Source organism: Catharus ustulatus, chromosome 2, assembly GCF_009819885.2.
Source record: "Catharus ustulatus isolate bCatUst1 chromosome 2, bCatUst1.pri.v2, whole genome shotgun sequence".
Lineage (NCBI taxonomy): Eukaryota > Metazoa > Chordata > Aves > Passeriformes > Turdidae > Catharus > Catharus ustulatus.
This window is the reverse complement of record NC_046222.1, coordinates 108,377,239-108,401,867: the sequence shown is the minus strand read 5'-3', so window position 1 is coordinate 108,401,867 and position 24,629 is coordinate 108,377,239. Positions and strand designations below refer to the sequence as shown.

Below are 24,629 nucleotides of genomic sequence, written 5' to 3'. Positions count from 1 at the left end.
CCAGAGCCATCTTCAGGTGTAGATGAATATTAAGAAATAACAATTCTGTTAATAAGTTAATAAGAATTTTACACTGAATCTGCCCCCAGCAGAGTTGCTTCTAGTTTACCCTGTTAAAAAGTGAGGTAATTTGATCGATTTAAGGCAAATATTCTTGATGATAAAGAATAATAGCAAGGAATTGAGGAATGTGATAAATAAAAGGAAGGTTTAGCAAAACACCCTTAGGATACCAGCAGCTGTATCTATGGTGGATATTCAACCACTCCAAGTTATCCAGCTGTTGTGACAACTCATCATCACTTTGTGGAGTAACATCTGTCAGTTCTTTACCTTAAGCTCCCCTGACGCAAGAAAAAACTTTCACTTAATCTAGTTACTTTTTATGCACATAACTATGGGTTCATAACAGAAATAAAATGAAAAGGAAAAAAATAACTGATTAACATTTACACAATAAGAGTTGAACACGTACACCTATATTACTCAGTAAGGCCCCCAGTCCTTCAAGGCCATATGGAGTAATATAGCTTTTCTTGCTGTAGTAAATCAAAAGAACGAAACATGTCATTCCTGAACTCCACAAGCATTTACACTTTCAAGGTTTTGTTCCTTTGGAAGCCTAACTACCAGCTCATATCCCTGCAATTTAATTGGTTAGAAAGCTATCTATGGAAGATTCGTATTTATACTACACCTATTTCTTGTTGCACTCTTCTGGGGATGCCAGAGATGGTTTTCCTCCTCCTCAACTTTCGTCTCCGCTGTAGTACAGATTGTGAATGAACAAGAGAGCAGCGTATACTAGCCTCTCTGTCAAAACCAACTCCTGCAACCCATAAATAGGTCTCATTAGCCTTTAGAAATAGTAAACAAATTTTCATGGCTGGAACACAGTGGAGGTATGTGAGCTTGGATTAAGCCTGTGAATAAACATAAGGGAGCCCTTATGTAGCTCTTAAGTAAATTATATCACAGTATATGACAGTTTTACATCTAATTCCAGCTCCCCCTCAGCAGCCTGGTCTGCCAAAAATAACAGAAGGCATGAAAAGAAAAAGAACAGAAAAAGGAAAGAAAATCAGGAAGGCAAATAGAGAACTCTTGGTAGCAGGGCATCTTTCTTATAGCTATTTATCCATCTGTCATAGGGACAATGACAGTAACTTGTCTGCAAAGCATTATCTGTTCAGCTGTAGCCTGACTTATTTTAAGCAACTAAGCGTTAAGAAAACATTTTAAGGATATAATGCCATATTGCAGTAGTTGGGTGCTTCTTAGGAGACCAATATGCCAAGGGAGCTAACATTTCAAAAAGGAAGGAGACAGCTAAAATGGGGCCAAGTCACCATGCAAGTTTAGAGAGCATTCTCTGTGACAATGACACATGACTGACATTAACAGGGTGCTGCTGTTTACTTGCAGACATCAGGAAGTGGTGTGATTTTCCCATATGCGCAGCACACAGTGAGAGTCTGCTCAGGTCATGCAATCAAGACCCTCAGTTTAGATTTAGAACCACAAGTTCTTGAGTACATTTGTTTATGACCACCTTCATGTAGAATAGGTGAGAATTCATTGTTTTGTTTATGTTTCTATGGCATTAGCAAAGGGAAGTGTCTTTCAGTTTGATTTTACACTGTGTAGTCAAAAAGTTAACAGGAGGTCGACCAGAAGACCAGTGTCCATCGGCTCTAGCTTTTTGCACAACTTACACTCACTCATGCTCTCTAAAGTTGACATGAGACAGGTTGGAAAAAATGTGCCAGGTCCATAAAAACACTAACATAAGGATTGCTGGTACAGTGGTTTGTAATCTTAAGAAAAACAAACAAACTATAAAGCAAACAAAAGGAAAAAAAATCCTGATAAGAAGCTCTATTTTAATAGCGTATAATTATAGAAAACATAATTATACACAGACATACACATACATATTACATTACATAACAATGTAAAACATTAAAAAGTAACTTTCTTGTAAAAGTTCTTCTTGAAATCTACTACAGTGAAATAGAGGCTTCAGACAGATGTCCTGTAACCACCAATGCCCCTGGAATAAGCAGAGGAAGAACTTTCTTTAATAAGGAACAAAAGTGCTGTAAACTCCAACAACAATCATTTTCAAAAAAGTGAACATTTCTCAGGGTTGGGAGAAGCTTAGAAAACAAAAACAGAGAACTAAAAGCAAACTCTTTGAAACAAAAAATCAATCAGCATCATTGCTGGTTTTCCAGCAACTGTGAGTTAGCTGAACATGCTCTGTGTGCCAGATGCATGGGAGTCATCTCCGAGAGGAAAGTGGAAGAGGGTATTTCTTCCCCGTGATGCATACAAATTATTCCCATTAGTGCTAATGAGAATGATACACATAAACATCCAGAAGATTACATACCATTCTTGATCTGTAAAACTGATCAGTGGAAATTTGGTTCCAATGTATGGCAGGTGGAGTCTAGGCAAAAATGGCTATTACTGGAAAAGTTAGCATTGGTCCCAGACCTAACTGTCCTCTGGCTGCACTAGGTGACAACAGCCCTGTTAGAAAGCCTGCACCGGTTAGGGCCCTATACTGAAACTAGAAGGAGCATCACTTTATCACCAGCTTTACCTCGTGGAAATATGTCACATTATCTATGACTTTACATGGGGATTTTCCACGACCTTGCTCAGCTCAGCAGGGTGTATGCAGGCAGCTCTGCTACCCAGCTGCCTGTCCTCCTGTGGCCAGAGCACTGTCCTGGAGAAAGGGACAGCCACTCCTGGCTGCCACCTCCACAGGGAGGCAGAGCTGGTGGCACTGTGCAGTGTCACCTCCTCTGCCAGGATGGAGGGGAACTGGGACTGTGTTGCTGTCACTGGGAGGATTCATGCAGCTGAAGGTGGAGCACTTGTCACCGTGATGCTGTCAGCCCAAAAGCCTTGGCTGAGCTGAAGCTGGACTGCAAGCATACGACCCTCTCCGGCACCAGGGTGAATCCTACAGCCTGTCTTGCAGGAAGGTTTGTGCACCCCTGATGGACATGGGGAAGAACAATGGGAAGTGAGGGGCCGTGACCTTACCCCAACCCCCCAGTTACTGGGAAAACAGAATTAAATAAATTTTTTTTCTCTGGAGAATGAAGGTTAACTGAAAGCCCCCTGCTTTTTTCCTAATTGTTTACATTGAAGTCTGTAACTGTGAAAGTTAGCCCACTTTATGCTCTTCAGTTAATCAAAACTTGGTACTTGAAAATATTATTGAGGAAAACTCAGATCAACTTTATGTTTACCATAGCCCTCTGGAAGGAAAGAAAGAGAAAAGGAGAAAGAGAAAAACAACCCGATTTTTGATTCTGGAAACAAGTAATCTATCACATTTAGCAAGTGATATACCTGCTGCTTCTATAGGCAAGTTCTCCTTCAAATAAATCTAGTCAAATATATTCAAATGTTATAGAAATAAAAGAAAATGCCATTACTATACCTTCAGCATAGCTGCATGTAAAGAGATCTCAGAGCGATGGTTTGCATGCTACACATTCATGCCTTGCATGTTTAAAGCACTGCAAATAGTAGCCTACATTCTCTACTTTATCTTCTCCTGCTACACATGATAATCATATGATTAATTTTGGTGGCTTTCTACATTATTTCAGTGAGCTACATTCAAAAAGTTATTTGAGGTCTTTGTTAATGCAGATTGTAGGTTACATACACAACAAAAGTACATTGTTTATACAGGGGACTAGGGTTATGTTACACCATATATCATGACTGAAAATATGGGCCATATTAATCCTAGATGCGGCTTCAGCGACTCCAGCAGTCACGCATAAGGGATGAATTTAGCCCACTGTCTTTCAGAAACTAAATCTTCAAGCTAGGGTCTTTGCCCCCAGACTGCACAATCCCGTGACTTCAAATAAATTAAACAAAATAAGTACTTGACCTCCCTTGAACCATGCAATAAATACAAAAAAAGAAATAGAAGAGATTTGTACCAGTGACATTGATGGGGATAATGCAAGAAGAAATCACTTGGGCATCTTGTTTCATTTTCTCCTCTGGAGTTGGGAGAGGTAGTGCTTTACTCCAATTGGTTTGTTTATCCAGTGTAGAAGGGATATTATGTATTGGATTTTTCGGCCTCTGCCCTAACATGACATCTGTATCTTCGTCCTCTGGTGGGTGGGACTGCAAATGAATACATTCAAAATCAGTGTCTCCCATTCAGGCACACAAGGCTAATTTTGAAACAAAGCAGATACACAAATCAGAAATCAATTACAGGGATGCAGGAAGGAATTGTTCTAAGTCACACAGCACCAGCCATTCTCCAATGGAAACTTAACATCCTGCTAATAGGAGAAAAACACCTCAGCATACCGGAACTCAGCACATTTACAGGGACATTTACAGGCCATCTCCTCTGTCAGAAGGGGCACATCCTGCATTTGTGCGTAGCCATGGCAAGCGTGTCCTCAGTTACCACAAGCATTAGACATGTGGGTTCTCATTTGCAACTGCAACTGGCCTCATATAACCATTCATTCAAGCATCAGAAGGACCAAAGTTTGAAAGAAGACCCCTCCATACTTCAGAATAACCATTTGCATTTCATTTGTACAAACTCAGTTCAAGAGCCACCCAACAGCTGTGTGGTGGGAAGTGGCAGGTGTTGACGGTGCTGGGACAGGGGGATAACAACCAAAGAAAACAGTAGCTACCATCAGAAGACATTCAAAAGATTGTTTAGAAACCATGCTTATTTTTATAGCATACTACAAGAGGTACTAGATGCTAAAGATTAAGAAACAGAGAGAAAAGTAAACAGCGCGGAAGAAATACAGACAGTTTGCTTTCTTTTGGAAGAAACAAAAAATCCCCCAATACCCTCCTTGCAAAGAGAAATAAAGCAAATACGTGGTGCTGGCTGCCAACTTGGGTTTGGGAGGGGTCTCTTTGTTTGCAAAAAAAAAAAAAAAAGTTTCTGTTTTGTTTGGAAGTGACAGAGGGGAGAAACACTTACCTTTGCCTTCTTCTGCCTAATTTCCCTCCCCTCTTCCTTTAACACATTCTTCTGTAAGCCGTGACAACTGTTTGGCCAGCTCAGGACATCTGTCTGCCTCTCATTTTTTAAAAATGAAGTGCAGTCCCTTTCTGACTGGCTTTCTCTTCGGTCTTGAATTCCCAGCTGCTTAACTACCAGCCTTCCTCCTCCATGCCTGCTGTTTACACTTTATTTGCCAGTTTTAGTTTAGGTAGCAAACAGGGCAAAGATGAAATGTTGCTCTGCATTGCCGTGGCAGAGCATTGAGCAGGTGGGTGTTGAACACCGCAGGATCATGCCCTGTCTGCCATTGTACTTCTGCTATTCCTCCGCCCAGGCTCCTCACAAATCCGGGGGGAATTAACCATCTCAGGCTTGCCAAACAGCGTTTACGTCCCGGCCCCAAAAGCATTAAAGATCTTAACTCTGCAGCTATTTACACTGTTGGAGGGCACTCACTTACCTCGGCAGTGTCACCTCCTGCAGCACCCCCAGACCCAAGACAACACACGTTCCTCTTCTCCCGCCCGCAGAAAACCCTCTTTTCCCACGTAGGATTTCAGTCAAACATTGCAGCCTTCTTTCTGCCTGCAGCTTTTGTGCCGATTCCCGGCAGACGTGAATAGCTCATATAAACTTCAAGCACAAAAGACTTTGTTTCCTAGGTAACTCCCCCCACCCCCCCGCCCCAAGTTGGATGCATGCATGCAAAAAAACCCATCCTTGCACACACACACAGGCACGTGGGGACACACACACACACACACACACACACACACACACTGCATTTGTTGCCAAATTCATCCTTCCCTGGATGACAAAGAAGTGCTGGACACAGCGGGCAAAGTGACCCTGGCTGCCAGAGCTCCTGCTCTCCAAACAGTGGCATCACCAAATGGCCAGAGAATAAATAAATAAATAAATACCTGCTGTCGGTGTGTCCAAATTGTCCAAACCATTTCTTACCGTTTGGGAAAAAAAGAAGGGGCAGTTGCAAAACATATCAAGACAATTAAATGCAATTGCTAAGGCTATTGAGTCTGAGTTCAGGCCTTAAAGGAGGTGATAGAGGGAGGCAGCTTTGTGGCCTTGAGCTCCTGAAACCCATCCAAGGTGTGAAGAATGAAAGAAGGGGGAAAAAAGTTTTTTTTTTTTTTTTGTCTTACTGACATAAGAAAAACAGAAATGGCTTCTTTTAGCGCAGTAAAGTTAGCAAGTGAAAAGCAAGCAAGAGAAAGGATTAGGATCTGGAAGGGAGAAGAGTGAGACAGGGCTGTTAATTGAGGATTGCTTGTTTTTCCAGTACCTTTCTACTCCAGGGGGTCATGTGGCAACACTCAATTGGGGAGGGCGAACGGGTGCTGTTAAACTATAAATGTGAAATGTGGAAAAAAAAAATTAAAATTAAAAACACACACAAAACAACTATTGTAAAAGCACATAATTTTTGTCTGGATTAATTAGCATCAGAGCCAAAACAAGAAGAGATTTTCACCCTGTTTCCTGTTGATGGGTTTATTCCCCACAACAGATTGGTTTGGACCCCTGTGAAGTCTGTGCTGGTCTTGCTTATGTGGATTAGACAAAACTGCAGTGAAATTGGTTCAGTCTCCTTATACAGACATGCTTAAATTGCCCCAAGAATGCCTTGTATTGATTTGGTAACTCAAACTGTGTTCTGCCTGGAGCTGAAGCAGTGCAAGATACATATCCAATTGCTTTATAAATGCAAATTAATTTGTAATATAAGGGATTTTTTTTCAATTTTTTCCTCAGTTTTAAGCAAATGGCTATAAATAATGATGCTGATGGTGATTTATCAAATACATTGATTGTTATGTGTTTCTGATGATATCACTGTTTCTCCAAGTTTGCAATCATTGTCACTGGGCAACAATGACTAATTGGCTTTTTGTCACTTTTTATAATACTTAAAAGGACAAATAGCAATGGTCACAATGTCCTGGGTCTTGCTGAATCCCTCTACCTACAAAGTCCTCTTCTGTCAGAAACTCTGGTTTGTTTGTGGCAACGTCCAGTTTTCAAAATCAAGGAGTGAAGGACAGTTGTCTTCTTTTGAAATAGAAATTAAAAAAAGAGATAAAGAAAACAGGTCTGTTGACAATTCTGTAAATCTTTAGCATGTGTTTCTTGGTAGGGGTTATTATCTCTCCATGCATTAGTTAGACTAGTTAGACTAATAATGCCAAGTAATTCTTTGAATGTTTTTCCTCCCAGTCATTGTCAACACTGCTGTGACAGATGAGCAAACCTCAGTATGAAAGACTTTGCATTATATGGTCTCCTCTCAAGATAAAAAGTTGTACTGAGTCTCAAAAGGCCTAATCCTGCATCTCTTCCTAAATATACAGCATCTCCTCTTTTTCCTGGTTCCCATGTGCCCATGGGAAGCTTGCAGATGAGCTGTCCATAAGGCTTACAGGAGACCAGAGCAGGGGAAACCAAAAGAGAGCTGTTCCCAGTGAGCATTTCTAGCAGCTAAGTTTCTGCCCAGGCCAGTGGAAAACCAGTTCTCCCAAGCTGGGAGAAGTCCTTATCTCAGGAGTAACACCTCTGTTTGTACAACGAAGGCTGTGGAGATACAGAATCCATCAACAATTTCAGTCTAATTACTCCTCAGATCCTAAGGATGATAAGTTTCCAGTTACCTGCTCTAAGCAGACTGATTGCAGGTACCAGGATGCTTGAAATTTAACTCCTCATGGAAGGTGCTAGAGGATCTCTGACTAATGCTGCTGGAGGGACAAGAGTTCAGGATATGAAAATCTTTGCAACATCCCATGGCCTGTGCCTGTCCGTGCACGAAGAGAAGAGGACAGGAGGGACCTCCTGCCCTGAGCTTCAAGCACAGCTACATGCACAAGCCACTCAGGGGCAAACCTGTCCAGGAGAAAAACAGCAGGACCTCAGTTTGGTCTCAGAGATAGCAGTGTGGGCTACACCAAGATATGGTTACCCATCTGTCTGTCCTGTCAGTGCAGCACTTCTCTATCTCACCCAGGTGCCTCTGAGAAAACACCTGTCCGGTTCCATGTACCTACAGCCAACCTTTGATGTGCCAGAGGCTCAGGTCTCTGCTTAAGTATGGCAGGACAAACTTCCTAGGTAAATTCCTATCATTAGAGATAGGAATATCCATGAGAGATAAGACAAAAATTAAGGTGACCAACAGATTTTCAGTTTCTGCTGTCATAGTTGTGTCCCTGAGAAAGCTGGTGCTACCACTGCCTTGCCAAGAGGTCCTGAGGTCACTTAGTGCCTGTTCCCGTGTGCTGCCTGTGTTGGGGTAGCTGGGGCATGCCAGCACAGAGCAGCAGCCTCAGCATTTCAACACCTCCATGCAGGGGGTGGGAGGGAGCTGCTGCTTTTCAAAATTCTCATTCACTCAGAAAACCAGAATATCTCTAAATGTCCTGAGTAAACACGTAATTAAGCAAGAAATTATTATTATAAACCCAAGGCTGTTCTGGTCCAATGGGCAAATCTGAAGTTAGGCAGTTTTAAAAGTTAATTTCTTTTGTGTGGGTGTGCTTGGCAAACAGAAACAGTGATAATCATTCTGTTAAATACAAAGCCAGAATACTTTAAATGTGCATTTTTCTTTAATGGGCTAAGATTGCTTTGAAACTAAACTGGTGCATAATTGCTTGAATAGGGATTTGTCACTGACATATGTGAGCATTTTTATTTCCTGAGCTATCCCATCAACCTTACTTGCAGAGGTGCCATTGTGCTCATGAAACTGCCTTGCAGTAAAAATCTTGTTGCATATGCACATGACCTGATTTCTCAGTGCTCCATGTCACTTCATGTGAAAGTCTTTGGTTTCTGTGCACTACAACAACATAGTCAGATGTGCAAGTCTGACTAGTCAACAGAGGTCTCCCTGTAGAGGAAGAGATAGTGAGGAGCAATTCAGCTCCCCTTCCTTCAGCACTTAACTTGGGCTGAGATGAAGCAACCCTGAACACTCTCACCCTTATTTTAGGAAGAGAATTACTAGCACATATGTTTGTTAGGATTCATCATTAACCATTTTAATGAATTGAAACCTTAAAATATCATCAGGACAGTGGCAAAGAAGCAAATCAGCAAGTTGATAAACTTGTCAGCCGGGCAGTTTATGAGTCTGCCCCATTTATTGTCTCAGAGCTGGGATCTGGAGAAGGAAATGAATGGGTCTATAACAGGACAAAAATACCATTTCTGCCCCTCTTCTCTTTTCCATCCCTCAGAGCACTGAGACATGACTGTTGTTCAGCATTTTCAATATATAGGAAAGACTGGTTCATGAAGCATAATTTATGTTATGTCATGTACCTAGTCTGTCTTACAGGAGATTCTGGGATTTCAAAGTTAGTGCACAGGGCTATGGAACACAGTGCAACCATGATAGGAAAAACATAAACCCAAGAATAAAGGAACATTTTTTTCTCAGCTAATTAAAGATTAAGAATGCTAAAGCCTCATCAAGAGCATTTATCCTCAACATGTTTGTTGCATTTAGACATGGCCAAGTTGATTCCTTCCCCCTCAGCTGTGTTTGATCAGGCAGGCAAGGGGTTATCTCACGAGAGATTTAGGTGGCAGTCTCAGTCCCCAGCAGCACAGGGCTGGCACAGCCTTGGTGAGGGCGGGAGGTGGCTGCTGCACAGTGCTATTCTCCAGAGGATTATTTCTGATTCCTGCTGCTTAAAAGCTTCAGCTAACAAAAAGCATAAGGGATCAATATTATTTCTGACTTCAGGCTTCCACTACAGTAGGTGGGGGAAATTTCCCTCCCAGGATAACCTTATGAATATAGTGGGTGATATTCACCCTAGCAGAGCATCAGAATATTGCTTCAGCATCTACAAGCTTTATATATCCTGTTGTCTCCAGCAAACATACATACAGTTTGCTTTCACCCATGGAAGCAGAGAAATAAGGTGTACAGTACATCCTAACATCTCATTTAAGAACAGTCATTCATGCACTGAAAAGGCAACATGCAGAGTAAGTGTGAACTAGTGTTCAATCCCACATTCACACGAGTACAGTACTGACTCCTGGGGCTCTGGTTGAAATCTGTATATCCTTCTCTCTGCCTGTGAAATGGAGAGCCTGCTGCTTCCTTAACTCACAGGAGGTAAGGAAAATGGTATTTATTTACATGGTAGAAAAACATGAGGATCTAGAGGAAGGAGAAGAAATACTAATAAAAGACTACCAGCATTCCAGTATTTTCAGAGCACCGGTGACTGTAGATTAGAATTCGTAATTATAATTCATTAGAATTTCATAACTGTAGAAATTCATAACTATACAGTAGCTTTCCTACACAGTCAACTGATGCTGAAGAGAAAATAATGGGAATATTTCTGGCCGTGCTATTTTTGCTGCAAATCACAACCCTGCTCACCTGTCTGCTCCCAGTGTTAATATTTCTGTATATTTCATTCTCCTGAAGTTTTTATTTTCTCTGCTTGTGGGTGTTTTCTTTTCTTTTGGAGCATCACAAGTGCAATCAGCTGAAGTACTGACAATCCTTTAACAATTAATATATGGCTCCAGTGTTTTGACAAGGTATAGACAAAACTAAGACATGTTTTGTGACAGAAGTCATACCACATGCGGCATTTCAGCAGACAAAGGTACAAAATAAACATCCCACAATACAGGGTAGTAGGTATTAGGCTCATTGCACAAATTCTGCTACACAAGTTCAGTCCGATGAATAAAGTCAGATAGGTTTTATTTCCAACAGCTTTGGGCAGGATTTCTGCACACAGAAGGTGCAGAGCCCAACTCATGCCTGTCCCTTAACTCAGTTGTTTCTTACTGAGGCTTCATCTGGCTTCAGCACAAAACTGTGAAAGTTAGTATATTCAGTTGTACTTCCTTCCCTTTGCTGTACAAAGCATCCTAAAGCAGACCATAGGGAATATTTTTGAAATGGCAAGGAGATGGAATAAAATTAGCCAATGCCTTATTTTCCCTTCACATGTGCTCTAGCTGAGGCCTCAGGGACAGAAAAACCCTCTCTGGAAAAAACCTTCCTGCTTCTTGTCCCTTAGAGTCATGCTCAGATTATAATTATGAGTAAGCTGACACTGAAATTTTTGCAATTGTGAGTGTAAATTTCCAAATACTGAATTCCTTGCTCCATCTCCGTGGTTTTATTATAATAGCTGTGCCATGTGGGGATTGAGAAAATGTGGTCCCATAACATTCTGAACTGGAATACAGAAATTTTAGAGCCTTGCTGCTGGACTTGGGGAAACCCAGGAAAGAAAAAATGCAGAAAAATTTAAAGAGAAGTCTGAAAGGCAGTTGGAATGACACAGCATCTTTATACTCAGTGACTGGCCTCAGCAGTGCTACTGGCAGGGTTGTCATGGGAACCTGTGTAAGAAATATTTTCCTCATTTTAGCAAGTCCATAACTTTCTCATACTCCCCTCAGATTATTTTCAGTTTGGTTTGGGTTTTTTTTCTTCTTCGTCATTGTCAAAAATGCCTCAATGCATAATACTTTTAAATGTGTTTGATTGTATATTTATTTAGTGTAGAGAGAGACTAAGTATGCCAATTTTTCAGCTTTAAAAATGAATGACTGTAATGGATAGGAAGATTCAGTGAAGTCGTGTCTGCAAAACCATGATGAACATGGAGAAAGGGAATGAGAAAGCAATGCTTACTGTTTCTCATAGTCTGAGAACCAGAAGGGATATGATGAAATTTGAGGTATTGAGTCTGAAACAAACAAAAGCTACATTTTCATACAGATTTTAAAGTCATTGTCACAGAATGCTGTTGAGGCTGAAGGTGTAAATTTGCTAAACAATTGGATTAAACAAGTCTCACAGTCAACACAGAGAGGTTCCATGGTGGCTATTATTCTGTTTGATCTCTGGCCCAGGAACTGTGTAACCAGTCTCTGTATGAAACTGGAAGGTAAATCATGGGACAATAAACGGCATAAACCATGCCCTGTTCTTATACTCCTTCCTGAAGGATCCCCTTCTGGCCTTTGGGCTAAGTGGATGTTTCATCAGCCAAATCAGGGAATTTCCTGTAACAAGAGTAGACATGAAAGAGCCTATTCCATTTCTATTTCTCTACTCTTTCTCCACAACAAAGTGATCTTGTGATGGAACAGTCCAAAATGTCTTTCAGACCCATTTGCAGTGGCATTACTTGCTTTGAACTTGAATTCATTTCGTTCTTTCTTGGAATTTGTGGGACTTTGGCATCTTTCCCCCTGTAAACAGAGTTGTGACTAAAAGTGAATCGTCATCTTCTCTAGATCTTTGGAAGAGCTCACAGCCGCCTAGTTGGTAGTAGCAGCCAAAAGATACACACATAAGGAACCTTGACTCAGATATAAGTAAACTCTTTTCTCAGTAACTTTCAGTAGTGGTAGTTCCCACAGGTTTCACGGTGGTAATTGGAACATTCCTCAAAATCAAATTTCTTGTTTGAGTATCTTAATACATGCATTTAACTTAGATAGTCAGTTTGGAAAAGTCAGATGCTGTAACTTTCAAAAATTTCACAACTTCTTGTTGACCCCTTTCCTAATTTAAAAGAAACACAAAAAGGGGTTCTTTTGGTTGTGTAGTATTGCTCCCTTTAACACCTTCTCAATGCATTAGAAGAGTGGAATACACAACATACTGCTATGCCATGAATAAAAATTCTTGTGGATTTAGCATCTTTAGTTCATTGACAGCTAGATGATACCATCAACTGGAATCAGATATCAAACATTACTGGCAGTCCCTGATGCAGATAAACTTTTGCAGATGTTGGTCACAAAGAGCTTATGCCAAAAAGAGCAAGCTAGCCAGTAACAGCATTCTCAACTTTCTCTTGTAATAGTATCATTTTATCATGAAGGCACAATATCAATTAGCTATTCACTGTTGCAGTGTCTTGTAAGAATCTCTGATTAACCTCTGCCAGACAGAACATTCATGTGTAGCTTCACCTTGCCTTATTCTCTTTAATTTTTAAGTTGCCCCATTAACAAGGAGTTTTCTGAGAAGCGGGTCAAGGCACTTTGAAGTACTCTGGGCGCGGTGTATTTGCAATTTCCAAAGCATTGCCAGATGCCTTGAAATCAGTAGAACAACAGTCCTCCAACAGCTCTTGTTTGCTTCTCCTTAGGGGAACACTGAACCCAGTCAGCTTCCAAAAGGGGGTCTGATATGGGTGGGCACAAAGCGTAATGTTTTCCTTCTTGAAAAGAAAAAGGTGTGCTTTCAGATATAGCCAAGACATCTGCGTTCAGCGTGACTTAATTTTGTCAACTAATACAGGACTCAGAGAGTTGCTCACTATTAGTTATTTTGTGTTCCACAGATGGAAGTAATGTATAAAATGCACTGGTTGTTTTCCAAACACAGAGATTCAGGCCTTTAAGCACTGTGTATGCAATTTCAAAAGAGATGCCTTGTTCCCCATCTGATACTAAGAGAGCTTTATGTTCAATATTCTGTCCAAGCTATCATCTGTAACTAGTTCTGATCCTTAACATGGCATCACCTTCCTTTTACCTTCCAATGACCCTACAACAGCACTAGCTTTGATGATGATTTATAAAGAAGAAACAGGTAATCTTGTTTCTTCTTTCTGTCTTCAAATTCTTTTCTATGCTGTCCTTTAACATCAGAATATTTCCTTTAAGTTGAATCATATGGCCTGCAAATTTAACCAGTTCAAACCCTGCTGTGCTGGTGATGCTGTCCTCAAAATTAACCAGATAAGCAGCCAAAAAGCCAGAACAGTCAAACTAATCTTATTATGTAATTCATGCTTTTTAAATGAGAAACAAAACTTTTCCTATGGACTGATTGGCTGATATTTTGGTCCCTGGGCAGGTGTGACTCATTTACATTGGATCTTTTGCACTGTGAGTGCTTTAGCATTATAGTATTTAAATATGATTAATATAATGGATTAGGATGATTCCACTTGGATTTTTAAGCTAAGTAAATGATGATTCAGTGTGGTTACATCACCAAGCTTGTAATGTACAGGTGTAGCATCTCTTGAGATGCCAGTGTACCTGAACTGGCAGATGTAGAACAGATCTATTACCACCTGACTGAGGGCTGGCATGAGACAAATGCTTCACTTAAAAGTCAAGCCCAGGTCTGACCTGCATCTTTTAAATAATGCAATGGCTCTTAGTACAGGGCAAAATGTAGCTACTATGACATTTCCATGAGTAAAACACCCAGAGCCACAGCAGCCAGTGGGAATTTTGGACCTAATCCGAGTTAAAGTTGTCAATCTAGCACGTTTCCTTTAACAGTGATAAATACCATATTGTCAACACTAACTTGATTTTAAATCAATGCAGTAGTGGCAAGTCAGCACAGACATACAGGACCAGATCTTCAGCTGAAGTTCCTGCTTGGTTGGTTGCAAGGACTTGTGAGACATGAAACATTTGAAAAACTGCATGGATATGAACATTGCAAAACAGGACTATGGAAACTGCGCTCCTTGTAGCTGGGGTCATGCTCCCAAACCTCCTGCACACACACAAGACTCAAGCTGGAACTCACAGCCCTTGAGCTCTTGGCTCCTGGCAATGCTAATGCCAGGGCTGAAATTACATGGGATGTAATGATGGGATGATGGGAGGGTCCTCAAAGTGCTACCTCTACAGCCTGAGTGGTGAATGTGGAGGACTGGTGGAGGAGTGTGAGAATGAGAGCGTGTGTGCTTGCCGCAGGTGAGAAATAAGAGGTTTCTGGTTGAAAACAGCCACCCTGGGGCTGGCTGCTGGAAGCTGTGACCTGCCTTATGCTGCTGAGAGTCTTTAAGGTCAGTACTGTTGTACCTGCACCAGCTTGGGGAGGGGGCACTTGTGAAGCACTGTCACACTTAGGTCCCACCGCACTAAAAATGTTTTTGTATGTGGTAGCTGTAGTGAAAGACTTACTGGTAGGAAATGCCGGTCCTTTATCGCTTGCCTCTTTTGGCTGCAGATTGCAGGGAAGGGAGGAAAGGGGGGAGCCACCACAGCAATGGGGCCTTGGACTTTTTGCTCTCTGTTATCACCTCGGCTTCGATGTTCTGTTTTGGATGAGAAAGAAGGCACAAGTCTTTCAAAGTGTTAAAAACATACAAGTATCTCTATTAACAGCACAACAGAGACAGGTGCAGGACAATGGACTCCGAAGACAAAGGTTCTTCCCTTCCCCACTGACTGGTACAAATGATCCCTGTTGCAACTGAAGGGAGAAGCAGTTACTGGACATCCATGCACCTGCAAGAGCAATGGCCATTCAATGCACCCCAGCATATGCACTGCAGCTGAACTGTCCCCAAATGAGAATTATACCATTTATCCCAAGAGACAATAGAGCTACCTTCTAGGCACTTGAGACCCAAGGCCTGATTTCCAACAGGAACCTGCAGCTCCTATTGCCTTGAAATACTGAGATGCAATAACTATGCCTGCATTCTACCCATATAAAATATATTGCTCTGAGGGCAAAAGAAGAAACACAGCTCCAGGTAGGATTTTATTCCCTGGCTGCATGGCAGTGCTAGGTCCTGAGCAGTGCTAGGTCCTGAGCACTGGCCTGACATCATGAAGGTTGTTGCAGTGGTAATGCTCAGGTTCCAGCATGAAGGAGATCATCCTGGGAAGGTCAAGGTCTTTAGCCAGCCTAGGCCCACAAGAGTGTTCCTTCAGCAAGGGCTCACAATATTCAGTCCTCTTCCAGCATCAGTCCCAAGTCTCTGGAACCTTCCAAGTGAATGGGAGAATGCTCATGGACTTCCCATCTCTAATTTTAGGTGACAGATAATTTCTGTTTGCATGGAGTGCTGCTGAAAGGAGGTAATATATTCACCTGCTCCACTAGCTGTGGTCCAGTCAACAATGTTTGCTGCTAGCATAACTATTTTCTGACCTAAAATTTAGTTTTAATTTCTCCTGGTTAAACAGATAAAGAGATAATGAAATTCTGATAGAAGAGAGAGTTGAGACACAATAAACATGTTTAGAGTAAATTTCAGACTAACATTTCATCCCCATATATGCAGTTATTTGGAAAATAAGATAAAGTAGCACATGACAAGCTGCCTGCTGAACCTGCACTGCTGCCATTAATTGTGGAGGATGGGAAATTGCCAAAACTGGGATTTGTAACTTTAAAATTATGAGACATTTCTGGAGCTGTCTTCCCATGCTGCTGTCAGGATTTCTCCTGCCCACAAGATGGCAGGCAAAGATCAGCCTGGTTCTGGGACAATTACAAAGCAGTGCTGCTGAGAACAGAAAAGAACTTCTGCCCCACTCCAGCACTACTGTGGTTGCAATTTGGCTGTATCACTCTCTTCCATGCTATGAAGACATACTGCATCCACAGTGTGTTCCTGACCTAAAACCTGCAGAGATGGTCAAATGTGGTAATTAATTGGAACATCTTATCCAGCTAGCAGATGCTCTGCAGTTCCAAGTAATCGATTATTATTATAAGCTAATAACAGTAATAAAGGAGCGAGGCAATTAGAGCTGTTGGTGCAAAACACTTCAAGACAGGAGGCTGCTGCTGAACATTTTAAGCATGAACTGCATGGATTTTCTCCCTCCTTATGGCACAGAAGAAAGACAGGCTTGTTTGCCTGCTTTGTCTTATGTCCTGGCAATAATTATCCCTTGGTTAGATTCCCAGTGAAAACTCACCTTTCCCCACATTTGCCTTCCCTTTAATGTGCTGTTGTAGGACCATTCAGATATTTGTATCTAGTAAATTCTCTTTATGGCAGGGATTCAGGAGCCTGGTTATGACCCTGCTGCTCCTGCTTCCTCTTTGTGTTGCTTTGAGACCACAGGTCTGCAGTTTGTTAGGTGATGTCAGAAAATGTTCCCTAGCCTGGGAAGGGGAGAACTGCCAACCCTTCCAAGATGTCAAGGACATCTATCACCTGACTTTCAGCTGCCACTCTTGAAGGACACAGGCATCCCCCATATCATGCCTGGAGTCCCTGAACAGACAGCTCAGTTTTTGTGGAGGCTGATACCACTGGGCTCCAGTTTCAGCTCTGGTGAAGGAGGTTGGGACTAGACAATCCTTAAGGTCCCTTCAAACCCAAACCATTCTGTGATTCTACAGTTCTGTGACTTCTTAGCATGAGTATCTAACTCCCAGTGTAGATCAGTGCCCACAATTCTGTCTCCCTGTGCCTGAGCATCCTTCTGGTGCCTGGGGTGGGCCATGGAGAGGTGTTCTGTGTGTGGAGCTGGAGCATGGGGGAGCACCTACCTCTGCGCAAGGCTCGCAGGTGCTGCTTGGCGTGGTGGTGCAGCTCCTCCACGCAGGGTGGCCTGGTGGAGGGGAGAAAGATGTTTCTTTGCTGGTGCCAAGGTGCTCGGTAGTAGACACTCAGTTTGCTTTCTGCATCAAGGTTGGAGACAGCTGTAGGATAAAAAATAGAGTGCAACATAAGATTTTTAGTCTCACTTCCATCAACCTAGCTGAAAAGGAAAGGTTCTTGCTTGGAACAGCATTGTCAGGAACAGAAACTGGGTTTGTTACAGTACCTTTACTCCCATCAAATAGCAGCAAACATTATGTTCTCTGTGTTTCCACATCATGTTATCATGTTATATCAGTTGGCATTTAGGCAATGCCCTTTTACCAGATTGCAAATAGTCTCTATAGAGGCAAGCAGGTGAAATGATACTATATCAGTTTTTTATATAAATGGACCGAAGGGATAATCATTTTATAGATAGCAAAACAAAAATGCAAAGAAGCTATGCAGTCTTTCCACAGTGACATTTTGAGCAAAGGCAGTGGGAGGAATAGGTCTTCCGTTTACTCATTCTCCTTCCAATGTGCTCTTTCACTACATCATGTTACACTCAACTAGTTTCTGACACAGGTTGCTAGTTCACTGCCTTCCAGGGTGTAATGGCTGAGATTAACTGCTTGCCCTGCTGAGAGACTTTGACTGTCACCTATCAAAAGAGGTTCCTTTAACAGATGGGGACTTCTGAGGAACAGGAACACTTCACTTCCACTAAAAAGAAATCCCAGAAGTCTGCCTCTGAAAATTATATGAATCAAGTCAATTAATGGTTTGAGAGAATTTCTCAGGAGTGCTGGCACTCATGGGAATCCCACGGACTATTCCCAACCTCAGGGTACACAGCAGGTAGCTTTCCAAGGGCTAAAGCAGGAGTGGAGGGCCATGGGAGATGCCAGCACTCTGCCCCAGCCAGCAGCAGGGAGCAGGCTCATCCTCAGCCCACATAATGCAGCAGAGCAGGTGGCACATCCTCAGGTATAGCATTGGGCATGATCCTTCTCCCACAGGCACCAATACAGACAGACTCCAGTCTAATGCCAAGGAGCTGCTGCAGCTGCTTTGTTCACAGGACAGCACAGTGTGTGACACAGACAGGCACCCTCATGCACAGGAGGTGGTTCCTGGGCTTCCCTTCCCAGTCAGCAGCCAAAGAATCAGTGTGCCTCACACTGGCCCCCCTACTGGCCATGCAGTCCTCTCCTTTGCATATCCCAGGCCTCTCATCTAATTTCCTGCTTTTGCACTCTCTTACCCTTTTTTGAGTGGTGGCCAGTGCATCATGACAGACAATGGCTCTCTGGTGGAGATGCTTTGGTCTTCCTTGTTTTGTTGCTTTCTTTAATGTAAAACAACATTCACTCAGTCTGAAGGCATACCAGTGCTTTGTATAGAGAAAGAACTGGGAAAGTACAGTTGGAGAAGAAAAAGGGAGCAGACAGAAGAGGAGAAACCTAGGAGCCATGCTGCCATGTGGGATGATGAGAGACTATCAGTTTCTCTGGTTAGAAAAAAACCTCAACAGTTCACCAAAATTTGTAGGTGTCACAATGGAAGTGATGGCATAATATGATGAACAGACCTGAAGTTCAGGTTCTCACAGCTTCAGCAAAATTGAAGGGACCCCAAATGCTCTGTCTGGTGGGGAGCCTTGCTTTGCTTCTCAGTGGATTTTTGCAGGAGGGGTTTCAGATATTTTCAGCACATTTGTAGTGCTGCTCCATGCAACTGGCATGGTATGAGTGCAAGGAATGGCACTGGGGGGAGAAAAAAGTTATAGTGGAGGAAGGTAATAGGATGAATTATGGCAACCTGTCAGTGCTTGTTCATCATGAGGATTTACTAATTAAATTTTTGACATAGCAGAAATGTAATGTTGCCAAATTGCAGGCAGGGCTTTTGATGGCTTGTCTGTCTGTTACCACTGCAGTAGGGAAATACCTCACTCACACTAGTTGATTTTATATATTCTTTACCTGTTGAAGGTAATGAAACACAATGGCTGTTTTACATACAAGGTACTGAGACACAAAGCAACTTGCCCTTATCGTGTTCTGAGCCATACTTCCTCCTTGGGAATCTCAGCTCAGGACAAAAATTTCTAGGCAATAGTAACGATACCCCACCCATTCTTTGTATTGCCTAGGGCATGTGATATTCATGATCACAAATTGTACCCTGGAGGCTAATGAAAAGGCAGGCACAAGCAGTTCCTTCTTACTCCCAGAAAAATCTGTCTAGACTGAAGCGCTAGTAGTTGTCTGTGATGAGTATCAGTAAGTCAGTGGAAAGTTTTACCTACTTATGAAATTTTAAGACATTTCATCAGACTAGATAGATTTTGCTGCCAAATTTACTTGTAGAAAGCTCTTTTAGCCTTGGCAACAGTGTTTTGCAAATAAGAGTAGGAGTTGGGTTAATATACTTGGTGTGAGACTTAAAAATGAAACCAAGTTCGTGTAAGCTCTGCTACACACCTACTGTTGTAGACACACATTGCTGTTGACAGATAAAATAGCACAACCTCTTAGCCACCCAACAAGTCTCTCTTAGCCAGCAGACCTGGCAGAGCCGTGCATAGTGCTGTCCCAGGAGAAAAACTGCAAATATATTGCTTATCTTCAAATGGTAGAGCATTAAGAAGCTTACAGTACCCTGTGCTATGGCTCCAGTCAGCACCCATCCATGTCTTTCTTTTTCCTGCAAGATCTCTGCAGGATCTCCGATTCATTGTGGCAGGGAATATATCCCCTCCTGACACCAAGTAAGCAGAAATATTGCACAATACTCACTGAACTGTCCAATCCTTTAAAGTACAGTAATTTCACGAATACAAGCTGCACCATTTTGACTAAGATTTGGCTCCCAAACCGGAAATGCGGCTAATATTCAGGACCGGCTAATATGTGAATAATTTTCTGACATTTACAACCTCAGAAGTGCCAGCCAGAGTGTCGAGCCGAGCACCTGCAAAGCCGGCATTTCGCAGTTGTTACAAAGTGTTACTCTGTTGCGCCATGGGTGGAGCCTGGCTCCCTGCAGGCAGCACGGGGGGCGGGGAGAGAGGCGGGAGAGCTCCCTCCTTCAGTCCTCTGCCGCAGCCCGGGGGAGAGACGCGGGGGCCCCACGCCACCATTGTCGCGGCTCGGGGAGGAGGCGGGGTGCTCTGTCCCCGCACGCCACGGCAGGAGCAGGCAGGCTCCGTCCCCGCCCCTCGCCGCCGCCATGGGCGCGGGAAAGCTCCGTCCCCGCCCGCCGCCGCTGCCGTAGAAGCGGGGGAAGCTCTGTCCCTGCCTGCCACCGCGGGGCAGCGCCGGGCCGGGGTGACCGAGCCCAGTGGCAGCGGCGGCCGGCCCCAAGCAGTGGCGCCAAGCGGCCCTGCCGAGCGATCGCGCCAAGCGGCAGCGCCAAACGGCGCGATCACGCTGAGCGGCCGCGCCGAGCGGCCGCGCCAAACGGCGGTGCCGAGCAATCGCACCGAGCGGCCCCGCCGGACTTGGCCACGTGGCCCCGTCGGCAGCCCCTAGCGGGCCGAGCCTGCACAGCCTTAGCTCAGCCAGTAAACCCCGCCCTGCCGCCGTTCTGTTAGTATTTGGCAACTTTGTTGCACACGGGTCCTCGCTGCGAACGACAGAGCGGCTTATATTCGGGTGCGGCTTATTTATGGACAAAAACCGAAATGTTTGCCAACACCCAGAGATGCGGCTTATACTCAGTGTGGCTTGTATTCGTGAATTTACTGTACTCCAAAGCTGGAGTGGATTTTCTAGAAGATCCAGAATAGAAACTACAAGTGCTGGCAAAAAAAAGCCACAAGGGGATGGATGTTCTCAGCCTGCAGTAGGAAAGAAGCTCAGAGGGAGGGAGCAGCACTGGGTAGGGTGGAGGACAATGCTGGCCCAGGGATAAGTAAGTATAAACCCGCAATGAATGTAATTAGTCTGGATGTTTGAGGAACAGCATCCCAACCTCAGAGCAGCAAAGCTCTGAAAAAAACTCTTGCAAAGAGGAAAGAGGGAAAAAGTTAACCAGTGAGTAAAAGCCTGCCAAAAGAAGGACCTGCTTCCATTTAATTCCTTGCACATTTTCCTTTGCATGTCCTTCCCTGTCATTTGCACATTGCCTGTTCTTCTGCAATGACATTTTGCCTGGCCCTCACTGATTGCCCCTGGGAACTGGGCACCATTGCTGGGAGCTGAAACCAGAGGATGCAACCACAGGAGTGGACTGTGAGCTTTAAGGACAACCGAATATCTGATTTTCTTCACAGGACTGAATCTTTTACTTCCACTAAAAGAAAAAAGCCAACCTTGTGGCAGGGTAATTCAGCAGACAAAGACCACTGGGCTGAGATCTAGACGAAATGTGCAGTCAAAGCTTCACCATATGTTTCTGCTAGGAGCTGGTGTTAAATATTAAGACTCCCTACATCTCGTTCTGTGAAATGAGGATAAGGTATCTCTTTCAGCCAGCACTTCCTTTACTCAGTGTTTTACACTGCAGGCTGTTTTTACAATGCTGAGCCTGCGCAAGGCTGTAGCCCCTCAGCATCATCGTAACATGCATAATAAATAAAGCAATATAGAAACTGTAAAGCCACAGTCTTTAAACTATTAACAGCTGGACATCAGACTGAATGAGAAAAAAAGCCAACATAGATAGGAAACGCTACATTTCAGGCATCAGATGCAGACTGTTAACATATTTTTAGTGTGCACTTTGATCAATTTAGACTATACAAGTGAATCACATAAACTATCACTTCATCTCATTCCTGAGTTAAAGTAATTGGGTTTTTTTGTCTTGTGGGATGACAGAATGACAAGAGACCATTTAAATGGATTCTCCATTCCATTCTGTGGATCTATTAACATTGGCTGGTTTCCTAACAACCAATGTCAAACAGACATGCACTAATGGTTCTTCTCACGAGAAGATTTTTGAAGATTTCCAAATAACTGTTTTATTGAAGTTGATCATATTTATCATTTACAGATCATCTTCACATCGTCTCATTCTCTCCCTGCTTTAGCCAAGCAGAAAAAGTATTCTGCCATAGCAGAGCTGGATGTAGATGCTTGAAGGTTGTGTGGCTTTAGTGCACTCAGGCGTGCTTGTTCTAATAATAACACCACAAAGGCCAAGTAGGAAAGATTTCTGCTCTATTTATTTGATAGATCCAGGGGTTTCCCCCCACAACTCCGTCTGCTTCTATAGACACTTGTTTCCCCCCTTCCCAGATCCTTCTGTTTCTCAACTTTATATTATTTCTATCTGTATTATAGTTGCTCTCACCTGTCAGGGGAAGAAAGAAAAAAAGATAATTTCCAATGTTTCCTGGTTCAGAGAGAAAACACAATTTGTTGTAAGGTGTGAAAAAGTGTGCAGCCTGGAGGGAATTGGAGCAGCGATCAAGGAAGTTGCCTACATGTCAAGGGCCAGTGCCCAGAGGTATCAGCCCTGAATTCTGCACAGGCAAAGCTGAACCAGCAGTTCCTGAATCCTTATTAAAGTATCCAGATTCCAAAAGACAAAAACCAAAATTAAAAAGCATCAGACTAGTGAATACACTTATTCCAAAGCCCAGTTATGCTTAGGAGAGGGTGTAATGAGCCAAGTCCTTTGCAGGAGGCAGAAGTGCTGGGGGCTGTGCACTTAGTGAAACTCCCCCTCTTTGCACACCCTGCTGCAGGGGTGCAGGATGCACACAAAGGTTGCTGTGACCAGCAGTCCCATACCAGGTTCTGTTTAGGAAACCCCTTCTTCTCCAGTGTTAAGGTGGTTGACCTGTCATTTTAGCATATGCCATTTTTTCTAGCTATTTTATGTAAAAATGGTGACGTTTTCTTGTGTGATTCAATGTCATAGGAAAGCTGGATGTTCATCCAGCTTTGCATAAGTAGGCCTATGCCAGCAGCATCCGAATTCAACGTGATCAGCCTCTTCCTCTTCCTCACTTGCTGACTGCCCAGGTCAGCAGTGAGTTAGTGCCTGCTGTGTTTGTGTGCAAAACATTGCAAGAAAATTAATTCTGAGGAAGACCAGATTATCTCAAAGACTAGGCAGCCTGGCAGCACATCCAACTTCATCATGCGATTTAGTGCATAAATGTTTCATTGAGGCAAGTGCTGAGTCTGATGTGAATGTTATTTTTAGCCCTGTATGTCTTGAACGCACGCTTCCCCCAATGTACTCGTGTAACCACTGGAGCACCCAGGGGGTTTAAGCCTACAACACTGGTAAAAATCTAGAGTTGCTGCTTTGCTTTTCATGTCCCACATCCATCAGCAAGCTCGGTACTTTCGAAGTAGCTCCCTCTGCGGCTGCTGCGTCCCAGTGATGGCAAAGAGAGTGCCAGGCTTACCCACCAGGGACAGCAGAGTCTGGAGCTCCTTCAAGGTGGGACTGTCACTCTGTTTTCAACAATTGTGTTCCCTCCCAACCGTGCATATACTCAGACATTTCCCTATTTGCCAATGGCAAACCCCACCAACAGGAACTGCGAGTAGCTATTTGGATGAGCTACTTTCCTGTCCCATCTTTATTACAATTGAAAAATGCCCATGCAAAGGGAGTGTGTTGGTGGGGCTGCTGTTCATTGCAAATAAGGCTACTGGCTCGTCAGCTTTTGCAGCACCCACCTGTACAGTGGCAACCTCACCATAACTACAAGCATGGGTATGCACACAATTTCCCTCACACCTCTAGAAAAAAGTACCAAGTGACTGCAGCTAGAAACTGGGGCAGACCCCAGTGCCCTTGGAAACCCTGGCAGGGGCAGGATGCCATGCTCTTTCCCCACCAATTCAGTGCCAGGGCAACACCTGAGAGTGAAGGCTTTTTCTTCTGAAGCTGTTTTGCTGGGGCAGGGACATCACATGATGGGAATGTGTCAGGCACTCTGGTTCGTTGGCACTGCAGAGGCAGCTGAGGACCCTGCCTGTGCTTCCAAGTCCTTCTCTTCCCTGGGAAGCTGTCTGGGGTCCATCTTCCCCAAGTGAGAAACGAGGCATGTCTTCACAGAGCTTTCTAAGCACATCTCTCATGAAAGACAAGAGATGCTCAACTCTATGAAAGAGAAAATTGCATGCCAAACCCTGTGTCCTCACCAATCAAGTAATCTTTAGCGTTTCTTCAGGGTCTGGATATGATGCCCCCCATCCTTTCCTTGGCCACATCTTTTGCTCCTGTTATCCTGGTGCATTCTGTCATTTATGAGGTTGCTGTTCAGGGCAGATGTTCCCCTTTAGTCTTCACAG

General features: G+C 43.4%; 1 protein-coding gene across 3 annotated transcripts in view; it reads right to left on the bottom strand.

Moving 5' to 3' along the window:
* Window positions 1-24,629, bottom strand: part of NHS (NHS actin remodeling regulator) — a 247,691-nt gene that overhangs the window by 8,990 nt on the left and 214,072 nt on the right. For all 3 annotated transcript variants that reach the window (XM_033084234.2, XM_033084237.2, XM_033084238.1), the window contains exons 2-6: window positions 17,325-17,477; window positions 14,990-15,123; window positions 6,339-6,401; window positions 3,984-4,176; window positions 698-829 (exon numbers count right to left, since the gene is read on the bottom strand). In XM_033084234.2, the coding sequence (XP_032940125.1) occupies window positions 698-829; window positions 3,984-4,176; window positions 6,339-6,401; window positions 14,990-15,123; window positions 17,325-17,477 (675 nt within the window). The remainder of the gene's footprint in view (window positions 1-697; window positions 830-3,983; window positions 4,177-6,338; window positions 6,402-14,989; window positions 15,124-17,324; window positions 17,478-24,629) is intronic.